Genomic DNA, 22856 nt, shown 5'->3' with positions numbered 1-22856 from the left:
GATCAATAAAATTAAAAGCTGGTTCTTTGAGAAGATAAAATTGGTAAACCATTAGCCAGACTCATCAAGAAAAAGAGGGAGAGGACTCAAATCAATAAAATTAGAAATGAAAAAGGAGAAGTTACAACAGACACCACAGAAATACAAAGCATCCTAAGAGACTACTACCAGCAACTCTATGCCAATAAAATGGACAACCTGGAAGAAATGGACAAATTCTTAGAAAGGTATAACCTTCCAAGACTGAACCAGGAAGAAATAGAAAATATGAATAGACCAATCACAAGTAATGAAATTGAAACTGTGATTAAAAATCTTCCAACAAAAGTCCAGGACCAGATGTCTTCACAGGTGGATTCTATCAAACATTTAGAGAAGAACTAACACCTATCCTTCTCAAACTCTTCCAAAAAATTGCAGAGGAAGGAACACTCCCAAACTCATTCTATGAGGCCACCATCACCCTGATACCAAAACCAGACAAAGATACTACAAAAAATGAAAATTACAGACCAATATCACTGATGAATATACATGCAAAAATCCTCAACAAAATACTAGCAAACAGAATCCAACAACACATTAACAGGATCATACACCATGATCAAGTGGGATTTATCCCAGGGATGCAAGGATTCTTCAATATACGCACATGAATCAATGCGATACACCATATTAACAAATTGAAGAATAAAACCCATATGATCATCTCAATAGATGCAGAAAAAGCTTTTGACAAAATTCAACACCCATTTATGATAAAAACTCTCCAGAAAGTGGGCATAGAGGGAACCTACCTCAACATAATAAAGGCCATCTACGACAAACCCACAGCAAACATTATTCTCAATGGTGAAAAACTGAAACCATTTCCTCTAAGATCAGGAACAAGACAAGGATGACCACTCTCACCACTTTTATTCAACATAGTTTTGGAAGTCCTAGCCATGGCAATCAGAGAAGAAAAAGAAATAAAAGGAATACAAATTGGAAAAGAAGAAGTAAAGCTGTCACTGTTTGCAGATGACATGATACTATACATAGAGAATCCTAAAAATGCCACCAGAAAACTACTAGAGCTAACCAATGAATTTGGTAAAGTAGCAGGATACAAAATTAATGCACAGAAATCTTTTGCATTCCTATACACTAATGTTGAAAAATCTGAAAGAGAAATTAAGGAAACACTCCCATTTACCATTGCAACAAAAAGAATAAAATACCTAGGAATAAACTTACCTAGGGAGACAAAAGACCTGTATGCAGAAAACTAGAAGACACTGATGAAAGAAATTAAAGATGATAAAAAAGAAAAAAAAAAAAAAAGGAAAGGAAGAGGATAGGAGGAGGGGTGGGGGGATGCCCGCCAGCTTTAGTGTTCTGTGTCTCCAGATCTACTAGGGCTCAGCTCCCTGCACGAATCCTGCACTTCATTGTCCTTGAAATTCTCGTCTCCCTTAACCTCTAGGACACGGTGTGGCTCTTACTTCATTTGCTCTCTCCTCTTTTCCGTCTTCTACCCTAAGTGTAGACTTCCCCAGGGCTCAGTTCTTGGCCCTCTCCTCTGCTCTCACTAGGTTTTCTCCCTCCAGAACCTCTCCCAGGGTCACAGCTTCAGCCTTCGCTCACAGGCAATGACACACTCATATGTCCCCCTCCCTGGTCTCTCCGGAGCTCAATAGCCATTTGTTTCCAGCTGATTGACTAGTCTCCACCCGCTGTCCCCAAGAACCTTAACAGTTACATGCAAAATGCCAAGTGCATCATCTTTCCCACCCAAATTCTTTCCTCCTCTGGACTGTACGTTACGGGCCCCACAGCTGTCTCAGACACCCAGAGTCACCCCAGGACACCCTGTCATCTCCCATGTCACGTATCTCACATCTGTCCACTCTTTCCCATGCCCAATGCCACCTCCCCAGTTCAAGCTACTACTTTACATCTATTATTTCTCCCTCCTGGGTCTCTCCAGTTTAGATTTCACAATGAAGCTCATGTTTATGAAGAGTTTTTCCAGTCCTGTGGGGTCCTTGCTTCAAATCCTTCATTATTCCCTATTATTCCCAAGGTCTTCTGGAGTGTGGTCCTAACCCAGCTTCCCGGCGCATCTTCCTAACTCCAGCCACCTGGTGTCCTGCTGTGACTTTCTCAGGCTGCGTGGTGGGGAATCCCTCCTCTCCATCCGTTGGCTACAACTCAGCTCAGCCTCAACACCCATCTCATATGCCACCTAAGCCATGGAAAGTTTTATGAACCCCATTAGGTTTTTACAAACCAATTAAAGTATATTTCCTAGGACATTTTAAAGTCATTTCTTGTCTTAAGATAATGTTTTAATTATACACCTTCGATCGTAGCCATCAGGTCTGTGATTCTCTCTGTGACCCACGCACACCCACCCCGCCCCCCAGAGAGGCAGCGGCAAGGGGGAAACGGTCACTTCCAGGAGCACACCGACCAGCTTGCTCAATGTTTATTTGCAGATGCCTTGAGTTTTTTTCTGGAACAAACTTGGGCACAAGTAAATATTAAGTTGCCTGGAGGCAGGGTTGTCCAGAGGACAGAGCTTGGGTTCTACGAGCAGACAGATTTGTGTTCCGGCCTCAAGGATTCCAGGGATGTCACTTCACAGCTGGTCCTCAGTTTGTTCCTTCATGACAAGGGGGCTATAATTCCACCCTGTAGGGTTAAGGTGGGGGGTTAGTGAGATAATCTAAGAACATCTAGCGTGGTGTCTGACACATGTGGAACCCCCTTCCTGCTGGATGCAGGGCTGCTCTGGAAACAATTCTTTAGCTATGTCTCATGTGTGCCTTTTGTTTTCCCAATCAGAACAAAAGCTTTCTTTAATCTCTCCTGGGTTGATGCCCACCAATGCCAACTTCATGGCTGGCTGCCAGTACAAATGAACAGAGGGGCCTGAAGAGGCATAAATATGAAGCTGAAACCAGTGATTCCCCTCTCCCTGTGGATTTGCTTGACTGACGGCTCTCCGCAAAAGCAGAGACCTGGCTGAGGGCGTGGGAGTGAGTCCAGGGATAACTTGACGGGTCTCTGCCCCGGTGAGCACCTGACTGGGTGAACCGAGATGGAGAGAGAGCATTAGGTGGCCTGGTGCAGAAAACAAGCATCTGCCAGCTCCTTCACCCGCCCTGGGTGTCAGGGGTCGTGGCAAGGGGTCGTGGCCAGGGCCCTGACCTGGCGGGTGGCCTCCCCCTGTCTTTCAGGCTGTGTGCAGAACAAACGGCTTCTACTCGCTCAATGTGCAGAACTGGTTCAGCCTCCACAAGACCGTGCAGCCCCTGGTGAAGCGGGTCTGTGACACCGACCGACTGGCCTGCAGCAAGACCTGCTTAAACTCGGCCGACATTGGCTTCATCATTGACGGCTCCAGCAGCGTAGGGACGGGCAACTTCCGCACGGTTCTCCAGTTTGTGGCCAACCTCAGCAAAGAGTTTGAGATTTCCGACACGGACACGCGGATCGGGGCCGTGCAGTACACCTACGAGCAGCGGCTGGAGTTTGGGTTCGACGTGTACAGCACCAAGCCTGACGTCCTCAACGCCATCAAGAGAGTGGGGTACTGGAGTGGTGGGACCAGCACGGGGGCTGCCATCAGCTACGCCCTGGAGCAGCTCTTCAAGAAATCCAAGCCCAACAAGAGGAAATTAATGATCCTCATCACTGACGGGAGGTCCTATGACGATGTCCGAATACCGGCCATGGTCGCCCATCACAAGGGTGAGTGAGCTGGTCTTGCTGACCAATCTGGGGCTGAGCATCCCTCTGGGGCTTGGTGGGCCACTGGGCCAAGGAAGGGACGTCTCTCTATGCACTGGTTTTGCCTATCACCTAATAAACTGTTCAAAACTGTAGGGAGAGTGTTAGGGGTGCAGTTCAACACTGCAGGGCAGCAGAGAAGGGTCAGGCAGGGGGCACCACGGTGGTTTCCACAGTGTCACGGCAAACCAAGGCCTGTGGGTGACTGCGGATGTTAACCCTCTCCTTAACGTCGCACACTGAGGCAGCGCACACCAACATGTGACACATTGAAGAGGAATTTGACTCATGGCTTTCATCTCCATTGAAGACCACAAAATTGTGTTAGAAGTTTGAAGAAAATGGATGTTTTAAAAGAAAAGTGCTATTTTTGTAAGCAACTGCTAACCAGATATTGGAGGTTTGGGGGAGACCTCAAAGAAATTTTCATTCAAAATATTTAAAGAGATATTTCCGTATGAAAATTTGGAAGAGGGCAACAGAAAGTTTACGACCATTAACAGTGAGCAAAATATTTTTGTAAATATTTAGAAAATCGGTCATATTTAATGCTTTTTGACAGAATCTATGTATAATCAGTTTTGAAAGTGCCATAAAATACCAGGAAAATACAAACAACCTGGAGAAAACCCCAAGTGATAGTAATAATAGTAATGATAAGAGAAGTAAACTGAGTGTCTGCCTACATTAAACTTGGGTTCAGATGCAAGATTTTCCATATTCTTTAAAGCTGCTTTTAATCCTTCTTGAAACAAGGAAGGGTGTAAAAATAAACAAGCCTTTAGGAACCAGCAGTTCTGGCTTCTGGAAACCAAAGTAACCAGACACCAGGTTCAGATGGTCTTCCCAGTGATTTGCCCTGTGGGGAGCACTCATAATGGTGGGATGGCAGGTGGCCGCATGCCAGCCTTCACAGGGCTCCTTGGGCTCATGTCAGCAGAGGGAAGATGGTTTACGGCTCAGAAGCAACCTGCCCAAAGTTCCAAAGTGAGTGGGAGGAGGCAGGTGGGGCAGCTCTCGACAAGCCCAGGGCTCTCCTGCTTTTTCCAAATGTCTGGTCCCACTCATGTTCAGCTCCACTCACTCATTTTCCTAGATGCCCCTCCTTTGCACCTCACCCAGAGGGTAGCCTTGGCCTACTTGTCAGGAGAAGTGAAGACCGAGGGAGATGTCCTGGGCACTATCAGGGCTGTTATGTTCTGGGCAGCTTTAAAGAACAAGGACCGGGCTTCCCTGGTGGCGCAGTGGTTGAGAATCCGCCTGCCAATGCAGGGGACACGGGTTCGAGCCCTGGTCTGGGAAGATCCCACATGCCGTGAGCAACTAGGCCCGTGAGCCACAACTACTGAGCCTGCGCGTCTGGAGCCTGTGCTCCGCACCAAGAGAGGCCGTTATAGTGAGAGGCCCGCGCACTGCGATGAAGAGTGGCCCCCGCTTGCCGCAACTAGAGGAAGCCCTCGCACAGAAACGAAGACCCAACATAGCAATCAATCAATCAATAAATCTTTAAAAAAAAAAAAAAAAGTACCAAAATATAAAAGGTTTTTAAAAAAAAAGAACAAGGACTAATAGATGCAAGTGACATGGAAGCAATGAGCACTGTGGGAGTATCCAAGCCGAGGCTGGGTTACCAGTAGAAATCTCTAGTACTGCTTATGCTGTCTTTACTGGGGGGCAGTCCTTCCATCTTTGAGCAGAAACGAGGGCTTAGTCAGTCTAAGCCCCATTCTGCAGCCAAGCTGTTCCTGCAGCCACCTGGTAGGGGTCTAAAGCCCAACACTGGCTTTTCCCAATGTGGACAGTGTTCAGAGAAAAGACACTGGAGAGGTAAGAGAAGGAACTGGCAACTTAACTTCAGCTCAGCAAGCCACAATAGAAGAACAGCTTAGGGAATTCCCTGACAGTCCAGTGGTTAGGACTCCGAGCTTCCCCTGCAGGGGGCACGGGTTGGATCCCTGGTCTGGGAACCAAGATCCCTCATGCCGCGTGGCACGGCCAAAAAAAAAAAAAGGCCAGCTTAGACCAGAACCACGTGAGGTGTGGATGGCTCTCCAGTCAGCAGGACAGGGCACCCGGAAGATGCTGGAGAGCACGATGTGGGCCCTGTGAGTGGCTGGCGGGGGAGAGGAGCCTGGGCGGAAACCCTCACCCAGGCTCTGCCCTCCCGTCTCATGGCCAGCCTGGAGGGGGCATGGGAATAGGTCACGCCTGCTCACCAGGCAAGAACCACACACCAGGCAGTCTGTTTCCCCACTGAGAACAGATCCCTGCCCTCCGAACTCCTCTCCTCCCTGCTCCATGCTACAGTCCAAACCCTTTAATCCTACTCTACTCGCTCCCATTTGCATCTAGACCAGCTCAAGTCCCTCTCTTCCTAAAAAGGGAAATAGTTCTCTTTGACCCCATGTTCTAGCTCCAGTTACCACCTGCCTCCTCTTTATAGCCACCCTTCTGGAAAGAATCAGCTATATGTGCTGCCCCACATCTTCATTTCTTTTTCACTCTCAACTCACAGCAATTCACTTGGTTTCTTTGGCATCTACTCTCCTGCCGCTGCTCCCTTCAAGCCACCAATATCTCGTTTTTGTTTCTTCTGAATCCAAAGAGCGCTTTTCCCTTTCATCTTCCATGACCTCCTGCATCAGTCAACACTGCCCGCCACTTCCTTATCGGTAAGCACTTACTTTTCTGTGGTGATGGAGCAGATGCTGGGTCACAGCTCTCCAGGTCCTTGTGCAAGGAGGGTTCCTGCACCGGGAATGAGGTTGGAGCCTATGGCTTATAAAGTCACCCTCAAGCCTAAAGTAATTCAATGCCACCGTTTTTTTGCCTAGGTTTGCAGCAGTTTATTCGTAAGGCAGACAGGAGAACGAGCCTCAAACCTACCTCCCCAAGAGCAAGGAGCTCGGGGTATTTATAGGATAACAAGTAAAGGAGCAGGGCGGTCTGAGGCGTGGGGAGTGTGATTAGAAAAAGGTGTGGAAGTGTTGCTCTGCGCAGGCGTAACCAAGCTACAGGCCTCTGCACTTGTTCTAAAGGTCACCAAGCGGGCACTCGCGCATGCCCCGTTGGAGGGTCAGTGGTCCTATCCTGTCTTACCCAGCTCAGCTGAGCTAGACGCAGCTGACTCTAAGGTCAGCTCACAGCCGACTCCAAGTTTCTGGAGTACAACTTGAACAAACAGCTTACTGTTTAGGCTACGTGCCACTTGGAGGACAGGCAAGTCTTAAAACGACCTTGATTAGTGAAGACAGGTGAAATGGATTTGACTACCCATAGTTTCATTTTCATTTAAAAGATCTCGAACCGACTTTCGATGCATATAAGACTCTCTGAATTTTATGCGCCTCTACACACAGAGCAAGTGTGTGCCATGTGGTGCAATCTGCACGGCACCAAAGTTTCACTTGTCCAAATGTCATCCCCATGCTGCTCCTGGACATGAAATTCTTATCATGCATTTACTCCATTTTCCTGTTTTTTCTCTCGAAAAGATTGTAAACTCCTATGAGATAGCAACTATACCAACTTTATTGCTGCTGGCATACAGCAGATGTTCATGCTTTGGGCACATTTCTGATTTTGGACTCGGTTGCCTTCAAGCACAATGGCCAACAGAGCAGCAGGAAGGAAAGGGTTCATTTCAGGACTTTCCCTTGGGGACATTTGTTTCATCTACGCTTTGTCCCCACAGGAGTGATCACCTACGCCATAGGCGTGGCATGGGCCGCACAGGACGAGCTGGAAGTCATCGCCACTCACCCTGCCAGGGACCACGCCTTCTTTGTGGACGAGTTCGACAACCTCTACAAAGCGGTTCCCAAGGTCATCCAGAACATTTGTACAGAGTTCAACTCACAGCCTCGGAACTAAATTCAGAGCAGGCAAAGCACCAGCAGATGCCGCTTTCCCGACTGGCTGTGGGACAATCCCCAACGCTTTATGGGACACACGTGGGGCAGCAAGGCACTTAGGGCTCGGAAACTGCATGTTATTTTTCTTTGCCAGTGTGGTTTTTCATACTTCGAAACACAGAGTTAGAAAGGTGATCATAAATTTGTAGAATGAGCCAAAATGATACATTGTTTTGGGAATGCTGGGGATTTTACATTTTGAGAACTGTTTTCAAAATAAAAATTGAGAATAGAACACAGCACTTACGAAGGCTTAACTAGAGCTTTTGTGAGATTTGTAACATTTTTATTCCCCATTAGAATTCTGTAACTCTCCACAAGTTTCATTTTTGTCATGACAATATAGGAGTTGCTTAATTAAATGTTTGAAAGGATTTCATGCAGTCACTCTGACCGTGTCATGGGTAGTGTTCACAGGCTTCGTGGCAGGGCCACCTCTCTGCTCTACTCATACCCCAGAGCACCTGCCGTGCACTCTCTCCTGGCCCAAGGTGACAGCGCACCCTCGGGGGTGCAGAGACAAGGTGACAGCAGCACGGCTGCTCCCGATTTACCTCCCTGGTCTCTATTATCAGAATCACTGTGTTGCCGCAGTATATGGAGCAGTTGGGGAATGGCCCTGGAGGACCACACTGACCTGGCTTTAAAAGTGGTGCATCAGGCCGGTGCAGCCGCTCTCAGCCCGAGCTGCACATTAGAATCACTTGAGAGTAAAATGCTTGTTCCCAGGCCCCGCCCTAATCCAGTGAAAGCTGAGTCTCTGGGAAGGGAGCCTGAGCATTGGCAGGTGGTACTGATGATCTGCTGCCAGGATTGAGAACTACTGAGCTGCCTCGGAGGGGTCAGTGTTAGAGCTGTTTCCTGGGAGAGCCCCTGTTTATGCCTGTTGTTCTGAGTCCCATTTAGTTTAGCATTTGTCTTGCATATTTCATTTGTTAACTAGATACTGTTATTACTAGTTGCATTAAAATAAGCTGGCATGGGTTTGGTTGAACTCCACTTTTTTACTTCTGGCTTCTACCGAGGACTCATTTATTAGGATGTGAAATTACATACACCATAGGGAAACATTCAGAAGAATCCTAAATAGAGATGACTAACTTGACAAGTTATATCCTGTAAAAATGTGTGCTGGAGAATGCTACTCTGAATGGAGGCCAAAAGACAGTTCCTGTGTCAATACTTGGGACAAAATATTTAGATAAGAAATTCTGAATTGAAAATAGCATCCATTTAGCAGAATTTGCATAGAACTTACCAATTCTCAATACCTGAGGAGTTATTGTCAGTTAAAAATGTTGTGGTCTACAGAGAAAGGTGTCAGCAATTTCAAATTTATTAACCATAGATTTTATTTCGAAAGCAATTGCAAACAGATTTGTTCAAAACCTTCAAAATACGAAAACTAGCTTCAAAAAGGAAATTATTCATAAAGATACCAGTGACACATTATTAGTGACAGATTTAGCTAGGAAACTAATTAAAGAACATAAGTACTAGGAACAATTATTCTGCCTATGATTTTGAATGTGCAGATAATTGATATAAAGTTTTTTTTCAATGTACACGAGTTAATTTTTGAAGAAAAATTTTATTTTGGAAAATAGTTTTGGAATATAATTATTTTACAGGGGCCTTAATATAAAAACCAATTAGTCATCAATAAGTAAATATTTCCAAAAATAACATAATTTTAATTATTTTGGTGTTCTCTTTCATTCATTGTCCCAGTTTGGAAAATAAATTATATGGTCACCCTAGTTATAGGTATCATAATTTTGAAGATAAATGAAACCCCTTCAAACGTGCCCATTGTCGACATGTTGTCAACACGTATTTGAGTACATGCTGTGTGGACCATCAGAGGTGAAGTGCTCCGAGCTTGAGGTCCTCAGAGGCTACGGTGTCGTCAGAATTGTCCGTGTGGATGTTCAAGTCGCCAGAGATGGTGACAGGAGTCGGGATGGAGAGAGAAGCAGTGAGCCAGGCTCATGGATGCCCAGCGGAGGACAGAGGTGACTAGGAGGTTGGGAGAGGACGGCAGTGACAGGGCTGGAGGACCGAGGCCAGATTCAAGGGAGCTAGGAGCAGACCCATCCCAACTCCAGGCCTGAAACACGTGTGGTGAGAACGCACAAGGAGCCTCCACGCGGGGGGCTGAGGAAGACAACCAGGCTTCAGGTAAGAGCGGGCAAGAAGGGCTTGGGCCTCTGGGGCCTCAAGCGGGAAGCTGCAGTGCAGGTGGGGCTGGGTGAGGTCCACGGAGCAGGGTGGAGACAAGGGTCCTGGTGGTGATGGGTGCCATGGGAGGCTTGCATATAAATGCCAACTTGCTCAGCCTAGACTGTGCCCAGCACTGCTGCGCCAACACTGAAATCTTAACACCAGAAACAGAACTTTGGAGACAATCTACATCAAACTCTTCAATGGCAAAAAAAAAAAAAAAAAAGGAAACCCAGGCCTTAAGAAGTTTGTGCTGATGCGAAGGGATAAAACTAGAATTCAGATCTCCTGTCTTCCAATGTCCTGACTCATCTGACCGCCTTCTGGGCATCCCACAAACACACACCTGCTTCTGCACACTCGGGGCTCTGGTCCAGCCTTTGTGGAGCTCTCTGGGTCCTGCAGACTCGGAGCCAATCTCCTAAGGCAACTCTATCTTTCATTCCGTGGTCTCAGCAGGAAACCTCTTCCGTGCCCTTTCTCCTCCAAGTCAACCAAAATAAGCGGACGAGGAGCATCGGACCAGCTTCTCTGGATGCAAGTGATGTCTAAACTCCGCTCATCTTAATTGGCCCATCTCTTGAGAGTTAAGGCTCTTTGAAAGAGGTTTCTTAGCTATAAGTTTTGCAACAAGGCTCTACTAAACATTTTCAGCCAAACTGACCATGTTCAGATATTTCTTGTTTCTCTGGGCTCTTTAAACCCTTTGAACAGGACAGAACCTCCCTGAAGCAAGTTTTCCAGCAGCAGTCTCAGGGGGACCAACATGGGTTTATAAAGAAGACAATGCTTCTGTGACCAAGGATTTTCCAGCCTGAAAGAGGAATTTCCAAAATATAATGTTATCTTCTAGTCACCATCCTAAGAGAAGTGCTCCCCTTGGGTTACCAATATATAAACGTAGTAAGTAGGAAATATGCTTGAATGCATGAATTCAATTACTTTGGAAAGAGATATTTATTCAACTAATGGCTTTGAGGGATTCACAGTCCAGTGAGAAACCATGCACAAATGAACAATTAAAACCATATAATTAATATCATGGGGTTATGCACAGAGTGCATGACTGGCGATTGCAAACAACCTCATGAGAGAAATAATCACGAAGTGCCTAACAATCAGTGAGTGTTTGCTGCGTGCTGGGCACTGTTCTAAGGGCTTCGCATGTATTAACTCACTTAACCCTATGACTTATTGCAAGAAGTACTGTTATTATTCTCATTTTACAGATCATGCACCAGAGGCATGAAGATGTCGAGTAACTTGCCCAAGGTCATAGGACTAGGAGAGGCAGATCTGGGAATTAAACCCAGGCAACCTGACTCCAGGGTCTATATACTTAACGACTTTGCTTCTTATGATGGTGGCACACGAAATAACCAAAGTGGCTGCATAGGGGGTTCTCTAGTAAGCTTGGCAATTTAAAATGTATGTATAATTCTGCTAAGTGTATCTCAGGGCCTATTAAATGTACGAAGTGGGAGTCTGTTAAACATCCAATGCAAACTTTACTTCCCCCCATCACTCCTCCTGCTTCTTTGGACAGCCACCTGCCCTCACTTAAGCTGGGTGATTTTAATCTACAGTCCATAGTCCTTGTAGCTCTCTGAACACATTGGGTTCCCCACCCTCTTGTTAAACTCCTAATCATCCCTCAAGTCTCAGTCCAAATGCCACCTCCTCTTTGGAGCCTTCCCTGACTTGCTCAGATAGACTTAGGCTCTCTGGATGCACAATCCTGACCCACCTATTTTCCAGTGATGTCCTTAGCCCCTTCCCATTAGGGGACACAACACACACACATCACCAAGGACATGGAATGCAGGGAATGAGAACTCTGAATCTAAGTAACCTGACAGTTCCAACCCCTAATACAATGGCACTGGTAGAATGGGAGGCAGAAATATTTCAGGAAGAGAGAAACAGGATATGACAGCAAGAAAGAGAGAGGATCTAATTCCACGCGGACTGCACCACTCTTTCGAACCCTTCTGAGGTTCATTACTGTCTGTTACAATCACTGCTTTTCTAGGGCCAGAACCCTCTTCAGGTACCTACCCATAGGGAAACTCTGTTCCTCGCCTTACGCTCTCATTTTTCCTGCAGAAATGAAAATCCCACTTCTGTTTACCTTCCTGAGCTTCATTCAACAAACATGTTTTAACTTCCTATTATGTGCCAGGCATTGTGACAGGTGCTGGGGTACAAAGATAAATAAGACCTGGTCCCTGCCCAAGATGCTTAGGGAGGCAAGGAGGCTTGTGACAGTGTGACACACAGTGACAGCATGCAACTTGAGGCTGAGGCAGGGGCCAGGCCGTGGAAGGCTGTGTCATTTAAAGTTCTCTCAGTTGCAAGTAGCAGAAACTCTCCTCACAGTAACTCAGGCAAAGGGGGAATTTTTGGAAGGAACCTGGGGAAACTCATGAACTCCAAGGTCAGGGAGGTGGCAGAGTCTCAGAAAGGAGAGGAAGGACCAGAGCAGGACAGGAGGACCAGGTAACTCTCTCACTCTCCTCTCCTCCAGGATGAGCTTCATCTGGAAATTGTTGCACCACCCTGCAGAGAGGGAACAGAGGGGAACTTCCCACCTATTAAGGATTGACCTCTCCATGCAGCCTCCTTCAGGAGGGCTATCCAGCAAACCAAGCTGATGTGGCTGATTGGGGATGAGCACTCACATCATTCTATCTGATCACCTTGCACTTAAAAACCTTGTGAGGTTCCTTGAAGCATCAAATTGTCTTGAATGCTGACAAATGGATGTCCACAAGTTCCCGAATTTGGAGAACCAAATGCAGGCTGAATAATAGAGTCTTCTGGCATGGCAGTCTCCCTGTTTTGCTTAGAAGCTTTATCCAAGAAAACCAATAACTGTCAAAGACTCCTTTTCACTTCTCTTGGCCTCAATGGCTACAAGATATTACTTGTTTATAGGCCATTAGCCATTGAAAACTGTTCAGACCATCAGAGAGGAAGAAGTGCTGCCTCTGGGATCCACCTCTGCTTTTAGTATGAAGACCTAATTGAGGAGAAAAGTACTGTTTAAATAACCATCTACATGGAAAACAAATAAGGTTGAAAGATCACAATTTCAACGCAGGCTTTGCTTTCTTCTTTTCTTTCTTTCTTGTTTTTTCTTTTTGTTTTTGTTTTTTAAATGTCCTATAATTGAAAACTACTGAGCTTAACTTCATCCCTGCCATCCCTCTTACACAAACTGGGCCCACAGGCAATAAGCTGCCCAAGTAAGCAAACACTATACTCGGCTTGGCAGCTGAGACTTTCTTATAAAAAATACAATTTCAGCTGAATAGCTCCTTTCTGAGACTCCTCTAGTTTCACACTTGGTTGAGGTGAGCAGGGTGTATTCAGATTAATGGCAAACTGGAATCTGAGTTCTCAACAAAGAGCCTTTACATGACTGCCCAGGACACAGAAACTGTGAGGCTCTGGAAGCCAGAGAAACTGTGCAAACACCAAAACAAGACCCCAAATCAATTGAATTGTTGTTGGTCTGACATCCCCAAGGCATCTGTAAACCTGTACCCTGATATTATGATATCGATTTTTTTTTCAATTATCCTAATACTCTACAAGTTCTCCTTGAAATTAGAGTAAAAGAGAGTTTCTTTCCAATCTCAGCAGGGGGATTGTGTGGCATTTTAAAGCCAAAGAGGGAACAGGGACAAGTCGAAGGTTACAAACTGCTGTGGTTATGACTAAGACACGCACCAAGCAAAATAAACGAGCAGGCGAAGTTTTCTAAATGGCAAAGTGGTGGTGTAATTTAGTTTCCTCCTAAGAGAATACCCTCATTGAACTGGGGGACAACGGCAGTGTGGAAACCCCAGGGGATCTTTCCAGCTCCTCTGACCTAAATGCAAGGCCTGGAACACCCACATGCTTCTACCTACAAAGAGGAGGCATTCTCTTGAAGTGGAAAACCAACCCTTTCATCCCAGAGTCACTCTAATCCTGGCCAGTTAGCAAAGATCTCCGAAGACAAATACCAGTCGAACCGGTAGCCTCAGTGGGGAGTCACCCACATGCGTGGCAGCCAAGAGGGTCCTGGCAAGGCTTGTTCACGAGCGGATCTGGGGCATCCCTCACGGACCCCCGCAAAACACTTGGTCCTGCAGTATGTCAGTGAGGACCAGCCAACACCACTGAGTAATTGTTGTTCACATGACTTCGTCTGCACCCAGGCTGGGCGTGCCTAGGGATATTCTGGTGACGAGGGTAAAATCAATCTGAGACATCAGTTATGCAGTCCCAATGTTCCATGAATGGTGCTAGCATATCACTGAAAACACACAAAACTCTATTTTCTACTCTGCAGCATCAAATCCAAGATCTTGGGAGGCTGGACTGTTACCTGAAGTTCTAAGTTGCCTCTTGCCTTCCGTGTCCCTTTTCCTGTTTTCCTGATCATGACGTAGGAGTTACTCACCAGCTCAGGCGGTATTAGTCCATCTGCGGACAGGCCCTTAAACACAGAATAAGTGGCAGATACTATATATCCATCTGGAGAAGGGCGAGAAGGAAGGAGGGAGGAGGAGAAGGAAGGAGTCCCAGTGTGGAGCCTCCCTCAACCTTTTTATTTTAAAGAGAAGGTATTTGGTAAATGAACTGTTTTGACTTTCAAGGGACTCTGGACATTTACAAAAACTAAGCATTTTAGAAACAAGTGGCTCTAAGAAATTTCCTCTGACCAAACTCAAATTATATCTGGAGATAATTTCCTTGGGTGAAAGGAAGTTCAGGACTGTCAGGCATACCCTCCAACTGCAGACTCGACGGTAAAAACCTTTTTCATATCCACTCCCTTCCGTGGAACGTGATGGGGTGGCCGCCTTAGGAAAATGGCTCTGCTGTGGCACCCTGGCAACCTTGCACACCTCCACACAGGTCGCGTGCGCCAGGCTCGGCTGCAGGCTGCCCCTCGTCTTGTTGCAGTGGCCTGAGATCATCATCCCAGGAACGTGGCAAGGTGGGCAGTTCGTGAGGAGCTATCACAGCCACTTTGTCGGCCTCTCCATCTCGTAGGAGGCGTTCACAGAACATTCCTTTCAGCCGGGGACCTTCTACCTGGCCGCTCCTTAGGGTACAGCTGCAGCCTATAAAGTGAATTCACTGCCTTCTAGAATTGGTGCCCTGTCCCCACTCATGTTGCCTGTCATCTGGCCCCTTTCGCTTTTGTGTTGTCCTCGGCACAAGGGGGCTGACTGTGGAGTAAACTGACCTCATCCACTTGGGTCCTTGTGTCTGACCTGCCAAACCTACTGCAGCGTGGCACCCACCTGGCCATGGCAGTGACCCCTGTTGCACACGGACTACCTGGCCACTTGACAGCAGCTGTTTTTTTCCAGATGCCCTAGGAAGCCCTCCCTACCACAACACTGTCCCCCAAAAGGTTTCTGGGTGCCCCTGATCCCGCACATCCACAACAATGCCGAGTCCTACCCCAGTTACCTACCCTGGCTACAAATGATCTGCCAGTGATTGGGAAACTTTTTCTTACTAAGGAGCGAAGTGCAAACAAAGAGTTCCCTCTTCAGATCTATGAATGTTTGCAACTACACTGCCTTCACCACACCTGGAGTGGTGCCCTGGCAGCCTTTGGGCTGGGATGGTGCTTAGGTGTTGCCTGGGTAGATCAGGTAGGAGACACTGCCTGAAGAACCATATGCAGAAAGATTATGAGGCCAAGGTCCTTAAAGAAAGCTATACTAACATCGATTCTCAATGTGTGTCATGGGAGAGGGATGGGGCAGTGTCGGCTCCCAGTTGGTGTTCACCCTTCTCCATGGTTTAAGGAGCAAGGCTGCATCTCGACAAAGCATACTTGGGGAACTAAAAGGGAGCTTTCTTAGCTTTTCCTCCTGAATAGGGCTTTGCCTATAAATTCTCTTAAATAAATCTATTTTCTGGAAAAAACTGGGAATGGAGAAAATTAGTTTTACTTTACTTTGACTCCTTTTCTAAGGAGGTTTCTAAATAAATCACCTGGAAACATTCAGATTATGCAGCTTCCTAAAAACAAGAGGTCTTTGTAATGTGTTGCTTTTGGTTACCAGGTCCAGAATTCTCCACAGTGAAGTTTCTCCCTGCGGGCCAGGAGCTGTTAGCAGCTGCCTAAGGTTTGCAGGGCGTGGGGATGAGGAGGAAGGGAGGGGAGAAACTGGCCTTCCCGAGGGGCTTTCACGAGCCTGGCGCTATCTTTGAGGGATTTAATTGGGATAATAGATGTGAAGGCACCATTTTTACAAGGAAAAATAGAGACTCAGAGATTTTACTTGTCCCAGAGTCACACATCTGATAAGTGACAGGTTAAATCCAAGTTTTTCTTGGAAAAAAAAAAAAAAGATTTAAGTAAATACAGTATGATTTTAGTAAATGCAATAAAACTATGCAGCAGTAATTTTGGGAAAACAACAAGCATTTAAGGTTTGCTCCTCATAGAAGAAAACAGAAAGCCAATAAGCTAAAAAAAGCCATGGAACAAAGTAAAGTGAAGCTATGGGTTAAAAAAGCAAGCAAAGTGCAAAAGAGAATATAGTGTGTTACCTTTCATATAAGGAAAGGGTAGGAAAAAAAAAAAAAAGAAAACTCTTTGGAGGGGACGTCCCTGGTGGTCTTAAGACTCCAAGCTCCCAATGCCGGGGGCCCAGGTTCAGTCCCTGGTCAGGGAATTAGGTCCCACATGCACGCCACAACTAATAAAAATATACCCCACACCGCAGCGAAGATCCCGTGTGCTGCAACTAAGACCCGGTGCAGCCAAATAAATAAATACTAAAAAAAACAACAACAAAAAACTCTATGGAGCAGAGTCCATGACTTACTCGTCTTTTTATGTCCAGTGTACTCTCCAGTGACAATTTTGATCATCTGCTTGATGATGCTGTTTTTAGAGGTTAAATGATCAAATAATGGTTTCATTGAAAAACATTACTTCATTGGCTTGGGATAGTCATCATGACCTTAGATTCCTGAACTATACTGCCTTTATTGAATATCTGATTTATTTTATATAAAGGTTCCTCATACATTTTCTTCAAATGTCAGGATTAAGAGAATAGACATATTTGCTCCTGAATGTTTATCCTATTCTTCACTGATGATCAATTTAGAATGTGTCTGTTCAAGCAAGAATAAACATAGCAAATGATCTCTTTCTCCCCCCACCAAAAAGAAATTAAAAAATAAATAAAGGGACGCTCTGAAGAAGGTTCAAATTCATAAATTCTGAATAACAGGGGATGAAGATGAAAGAAGGATGTCTAAAGTATGAAGCTGGAAGTATAGAATTATTTAAAGAAATACTGTTTTAGAACTTTCAAATACAGTATATATGTAAACTTCTTAAATGACTAGGTCCGAACAACTTTCCTGGAAAAACAAAGAAATCTTGTGCTTTTTCCTCACTGAAGAACACATTGGGTCTTACTTGATTTTGGAAACTGATTAACTCCCAGCATGTAGGAAAACAGGTATTTCTTGTTGCCCAGAGACCTCTCTTGTCATTTTTCCTGGGTGTGAGGTGGTGTTGCAAGCACCCTCCTTGATCTATTTGGGCAGGAGTTTGTCTGGAGAACCTGCCAGAATAGCTTTCCTTTTGTCTTCTCAAGAAAATCAGCTGTTTCCATTGGTTTTCTCTTATACATTTTATTGATTTCTGTTCTTATTTTTATCATTCCCTTTGTTCTGCTTACTTTGGGTTCACTTTACCCTTCTTTGTCTAGTTTCATACGGTGAAAGCCGAGATCACCAAATTGAGAGGTTTCTTCTTTTCCCACATAGGAGGTTAGTGCTATATAAATTTCCCTCTAAGCACTCTTTAGTTGCATCCCACACATTTTGGTATGGTTTCATTTTCATTCAGTTCAAAATACTTTCCCCCCAATATTTTAAAATAGACTTTATTTTTTTAGAGGAGTTGTAGGTTCACAACAAAACTGAACAGAAAGTACAGAGATTTCCTATACACTCCCAGTCCCCCCCTCCACACACACAGATGCCCCCACTAACATCCCCCACCAGAGTGGTACATTTATTACAATAAATTTATTACATTAACACATCATTATCACCCAAAGCTCACAGTTTACATGAGGGTTCACCCTTGGTGGTCTACATTCTGTGGGTTTTGAGTATAATGACAGGTATCTACCATTATAGCATCATACAAATAGTTTCACTGCCCTAAAAATCCTCTGTGCTCTGCCTATTCATCCCTCCCTCCACTTGAATCCCTGGAAACCACTGGTCTTATTACTATCTCTAGAGTTTCCGGAACGTCATACAACTGGAATCATACACTATGTAGCCCTTTCCAGATTGGCTTCTTTCACTTAGTAATATGAATTTAAGTTTCCACCATGTCTTTTCATGACTTGACAGCTCATTTCTTTTTAGTGCTGAATAATATTCCATTGTCTGGATATACCATAGTTTATTTATCCATTTACCTACTGAAAGACATCTTGGTTGCTTCCAAGTTTTGGCAATTATGAATAAAGATTCTGTAAACATCCTTGTGCAGGTTTTTTGTGTGATTATAAACTTTCATCTCAGTTGGGTAAATACCAAGGAGCATGACTGCCGGATCATATGCTAAGAGCATGTTTAGTTTTGTAAGAAACTGCCAAACTGTCTTCCACAGTGGCTGTACCATTCACATTCGCACCAGCAATAAATGAATGTTCCTGTTGCTCCACACCCTTGCCAGTCTAAATACTTTTTAATTTTCCTTTGACCCTTTGGTTATTTAGAAGTGTGTTATTCAGTTTCCAAATATTTGGGGATTTTCCAGACATCTTTCTTTTATTGGCTTCTAATTTAACTTCACTGTGGTCCATGAATATACTTTGTATGATTTGAATCCTTTAAAATTTATTGAGACTTGTTTTATGGTCCAGAATATGGTCTATCTTGGTAAATGTTCTTGGCACTTGGAGAAAAAGTACATTCTGCTGTTGTTGGGTAGAATGTTCTATAAATGTCAACTAGGTCAATGTGGTTGGTAGTGTTACCCAAGTCTTCTATATCTTGACTAATTTTCTGTCTCCTTGTTCTATCAATTATTGAGAGAGAAGTGTTGAAATTGCCAACCAAAATTGTAGATTTGTCTATTTCTCCCTTCTTTCTATCAGTTTTTTTCTCCATTTATTGTGAAGCTCTGCTATTCGGTGCATAAACTTTTAGGAGTTGTGTTCTCTTGATGAATTGACCTCTTAATCATTTTGAAATGAACCTCTTTATCCCTGATAATATTCTTTTCCTTGAAATTCATTTTGTCTGATATAGTCACTGAAGCTTTCTTTTGGTATGGCATATCTTTTTCTATCCTTTTACTTTTAACCTATTTGAGTCTTTTTATTTAAAGTGGATTTCTTGTATACAGCATTCAATGTAGGCAAGGTCTCATTATTTGTACCTAATCTGTCAATCTTGCCTTTTAATTATGGTGTTTAGACCATCTACATTTAATGGTCTACGTTTAATGTGTTTACTTCTACTGTTGGGATTAAATCTACCATCTGGTTTCTTGTTTTCTATGTGTCGTATCTGTTCTTAGTTCCTCTTTTCCTTCTTCTGTCTTCTTTTGGATATGTATTATTATTATCTTTTGTCTCCTTTATTGGCTTATTAGCTATGTTTTTTTAAGTGGTTGCTTTAGGTTCAATAGTATATATCTATAATTTATCACAGTCTGTCTTCAAGCAATATTATACTACTTCACACATAGTATAAGAATCTTACAGCAGTATACTTGTATTTACCCTCTTTCAGACTTTGTGTTATTGTTCTCATATATTTTACTTTTACATTTATTTTACAACACTCTGTATATTATTTTTTGCTTTAAACTGTCAATTATCATTTAAATAGAAGTAGTGATTTAAAAAGAAGTAATTTTTTTCTGTTATCATCTAGTATCAATTTCCTTCTGCCTGAGTACTTGCTTTAATATATCTGTTACTCATGAATACTTTTGGCTCTTGTATGCCTTTGTTTTTGAAATACAATTTTACTGGGTACAGAATTTCAAGTTGACAGGATTTTTTTCTTTTCAGTACTTTAAAGATGTTGTTCCACTGCCTTCTGGCATATCAGTATAGTTATAACATTTAATTGTCATTGTTTACTAATTCTATCATATGCATTAATTCTGAGTCATTTTCAATTTATTACATTTTCTCCTCATTTTGGGTTGTGTTTTCCTGTCACTTTGCATACCTGATAATTGGATCCCAAATGTTATGAATTTTATTTTGTTGAGTGCTAGATATTCTCGTATATTTAAATAAATACACAAATATACATATAAATTTATTTATATACATATATGTATATATATGAGCTTTGTTCTGGGTCACAGTTAAGTTACTTGAAAATAATTTGATCCTTTCAGGTCTTACGTTTAAGCTTTATGGCAGAACCAAAGCAACCTTTAGCCTAGGGCTGAGTTTTTTCACAGTCATGAAGCAATAATACCCTTCTGAGTCCTCTACCTAATGCCTCATATTTTATATTTCCACTATGCCTGGTGGAAACATGAGCTATTCCCAACCCTATGTAACATCATAGGATTATTCTGTCTGTACCTTTGGGGTGACTCTTTCTTCAGCTTCTGATATGTTCCTCACATGCTTATACTTATACTCAGTTGAAGACTTGGGGAGGGCCCAGTTGAGATCTCCAGAGCTCTCCTGTATATTCCACCTTGCAAACTCTAGCTGCCTTTGGACTCACCAAACTCTCAACTCCATCTTTTCTACTCACAGAGACAATCTAGGCTCTGCCTGGGTTGCAACTCCCTGTACTGAGTCATGGACAGTCTCTCGAGGCAAAAAGCTGGGGCAACAATTTGTTTTCCTCTCTGTCAGGGATTACTGTCTTGCACTGTTGTTCAATATCTGAAAACTGTTGTTGTTGTTTTCTCTATTTTTAAAAGTTGTGTAAATCTGGTCTCTGTTTCTCCATCTTGGTCTAATTTTAAAGAGCAAAGGAAGTCCACTTTTTATATCAGAAGGTTGGAAAGTTTTGCGTTTTTTTTTTTTTTTTTTTCAAATTGCTTGGCTCAAAGTATTTATGCCTAAACATGTTTATTTTTTATGGCACTTCTTAAGTTTTTTTAGCATCTTCCGGAAAACAAACCAACCTCTTCTAAGGTTTAAAAGATAATCCTCTTGGGGTAGAAAGAATGCAAGAAGAGTCATACGTCAAACTTAAACAACAACCTTAAACAACAAATTTAAACAACCACCTTGGGACAAACTCAAGGCTATATGTAAGACGATAGATTTCTTCAAGATTTGTGTGAAATGAAGCCTACTTACCATGCTTTGGTGTTTGATCATTCTTCAGAAAATGAGTGTATTCAAAGCAGGGAATGGACAAACAAGATTAGAATGATTGTGATGTCCTATGGAGGAAGCAAATGTCTCATTTGGGAGGTGGTTGGAGACACTATTTTCAAGATATAAGAATATCAGGATATTGGGACTCAGTGTCTACAAATTACATATATTACCTTTCACAATCAGGTTGAGAGAGGAAAGATAAGGGAAAATGCAAAATAGAAATGAGTGACTAAGGAGATTCCATTCTAAGGTTATCTAGAGATAACCTTCTAGACAAAGGTTTGTTGTCTAACCTAACAGCCATTTGAAATTGACTTATCACTTGCCATCGCCTACCACCAGAAGCTGAAAAAGTGAGATACTCACTTTATCAACATGCATTAAATGTAGGGAGGCAATGTTCTGGCCAATGAGATATGGGGAAGTCTGCCAGAGGGAGGGCCTCTGGGAATATTTCCTTTACTGTCAAAAGGAGAAAAGTCCTAATTAGTACTGCCCTTCCCCCTTTTTACCTTCTTCTTACCTTGAACTTCTATAACATGACTGGTATTGTGAGAGCCATCTTGAAGCCAAACAATAGATGAAGTTACTCTAAGAATGGCAGAAGAGAAATAAAAAGAGCCTGGATCTTTCTTCACATTTTGAACATGTACAACCAATGCCAATAACCTCCTCCTTCTTATCATAGGGGAGGAATAACCCCTAATTTTTAGGCCATTATTTGTTTGGTTTTCTTAAGCATGAAGGCTAATTCCATTCCTTGCTGAAACAGAAACAGAAAGCAAATTGGCAGGGCTGCACTTTGTCTGAATATTGAAAACAAATGGTCCAGTAATAATGACCGAACACACTTGGAATAAGATAGATAAGTGGCTAGTACTCATGACCCATTCCAGATTATTCTTTGCCATTTGTTTTACATGTTTGTACCTAAGAAGAGTTTTCAAATTCTTGGGAACTTGTCCACTGACTGTATAGTATCAGAAACCAAACTACTTTGCACACTCTTCTGAATGGCATGGAAACAAGAGAGGTTTGGATGCAGCAATGAGATTCGAGGAGAGGGGAAAAAAAGAATTGGTGTCGTTACTTTTCAAAGGTAAGGGAAACGGAGAAAAAGAGTAACACACCTCCTCAGTTACTGATCCAGGAATCTTCAGATGAGATTCTGAGCAAATTCTTGGTCTACTTTAATTTTCTCTTCCTTGTCCTTCAAGTTGCCATGGGGAACTCAGTATGAAAAATGAGTACTTCTTTTGCTTGAACCGTTCACCATTTATAATCATAGAGCCCAACAGTGAGCAGGCTATCATCCTGTTTTTTTTATAAATTTACTTATTTATCTTTGGCTGCATTGGGTCTTTGTTGCTGAGCGCGGGCTTTCTCTAGTTGCAGTGAGCAGGGGCTACTCTTCGCTGTGGTGCGTAGGCTTCTCATTGCGGTGGCTTCTCTTGTTTTGGAGCACGGGTTCTAGGCACGCGGGCTTCAGTAGTTGTGGCTCGCGGGCTCTAGAGCGCAGGCTCAGTAGTTGTGGCGCATGGGCTTAGTTGCTCCGCAGCATGTGGGA

General features: G+C 43.6%; 2 protein-coding genes across 7 annotated transcripts in view; one reads left to right on the top strand and one right to left on the bottom strand.

Moving 5' to 3' along the window:
- Positions 1-8678, top strand: part of VIT (vitrin) — a 133229-nt gene extending 124551 nt beyond the window's left edge. For 3 of the 4 annotated variants that reach the window (XM_082356753.1, XM_082356751.1, XM_082356754.1), the window contains 2 exons: positions 3228-3741; positions 7475-8678. In XM_082356753.1, the coding sequence (XP_082212879.1) occupies positions 3228-3741; positions 7475-7653 (693 nt within the window). In that variant the 3' untranslated portion in view covers positions 7654-8678. The other variant, XM_082356752.1, reaches the window with a different exon arrangement.
- A 1420-nt stretch (positions 8679-10098) lies between these two features.
- The window catches only part of STRN (striatin), a 132684-nt gene continuing 119926 nt past the window's right edge, over positions 10099-22856 (bottom strand). For all 3 annotated transcript variants that reach the window (XM_082356706.1, XM_082356708.1, XM_082356707.1), the window contains one exon: positions 10099-22856. This exon is cut by the window's right edge and continues 16174 nt beyond it. The gene's annotated coding sequence lies outside the window, so the exon portion shown is untranslated.

This window comes from Balaenoptera borealis (genome assembly GCF_965194805.1).
Source record: "Balaenoptera borealis genome assembly, chromosome: 15".
Classification (NCBI taxonomy): domain Eukaryota; kingdom Metazoa; phylum Chordata; class Mammalia; order Artiodactyla; family Balaenopteridae; genus Balaenoptera; species Balaenoptera borealis.
The sequence above is the reverse complement of the archived record's forward strand: the minus strand, read 5'-3'. Positions and strand labels throughout refer to the sequence as shown.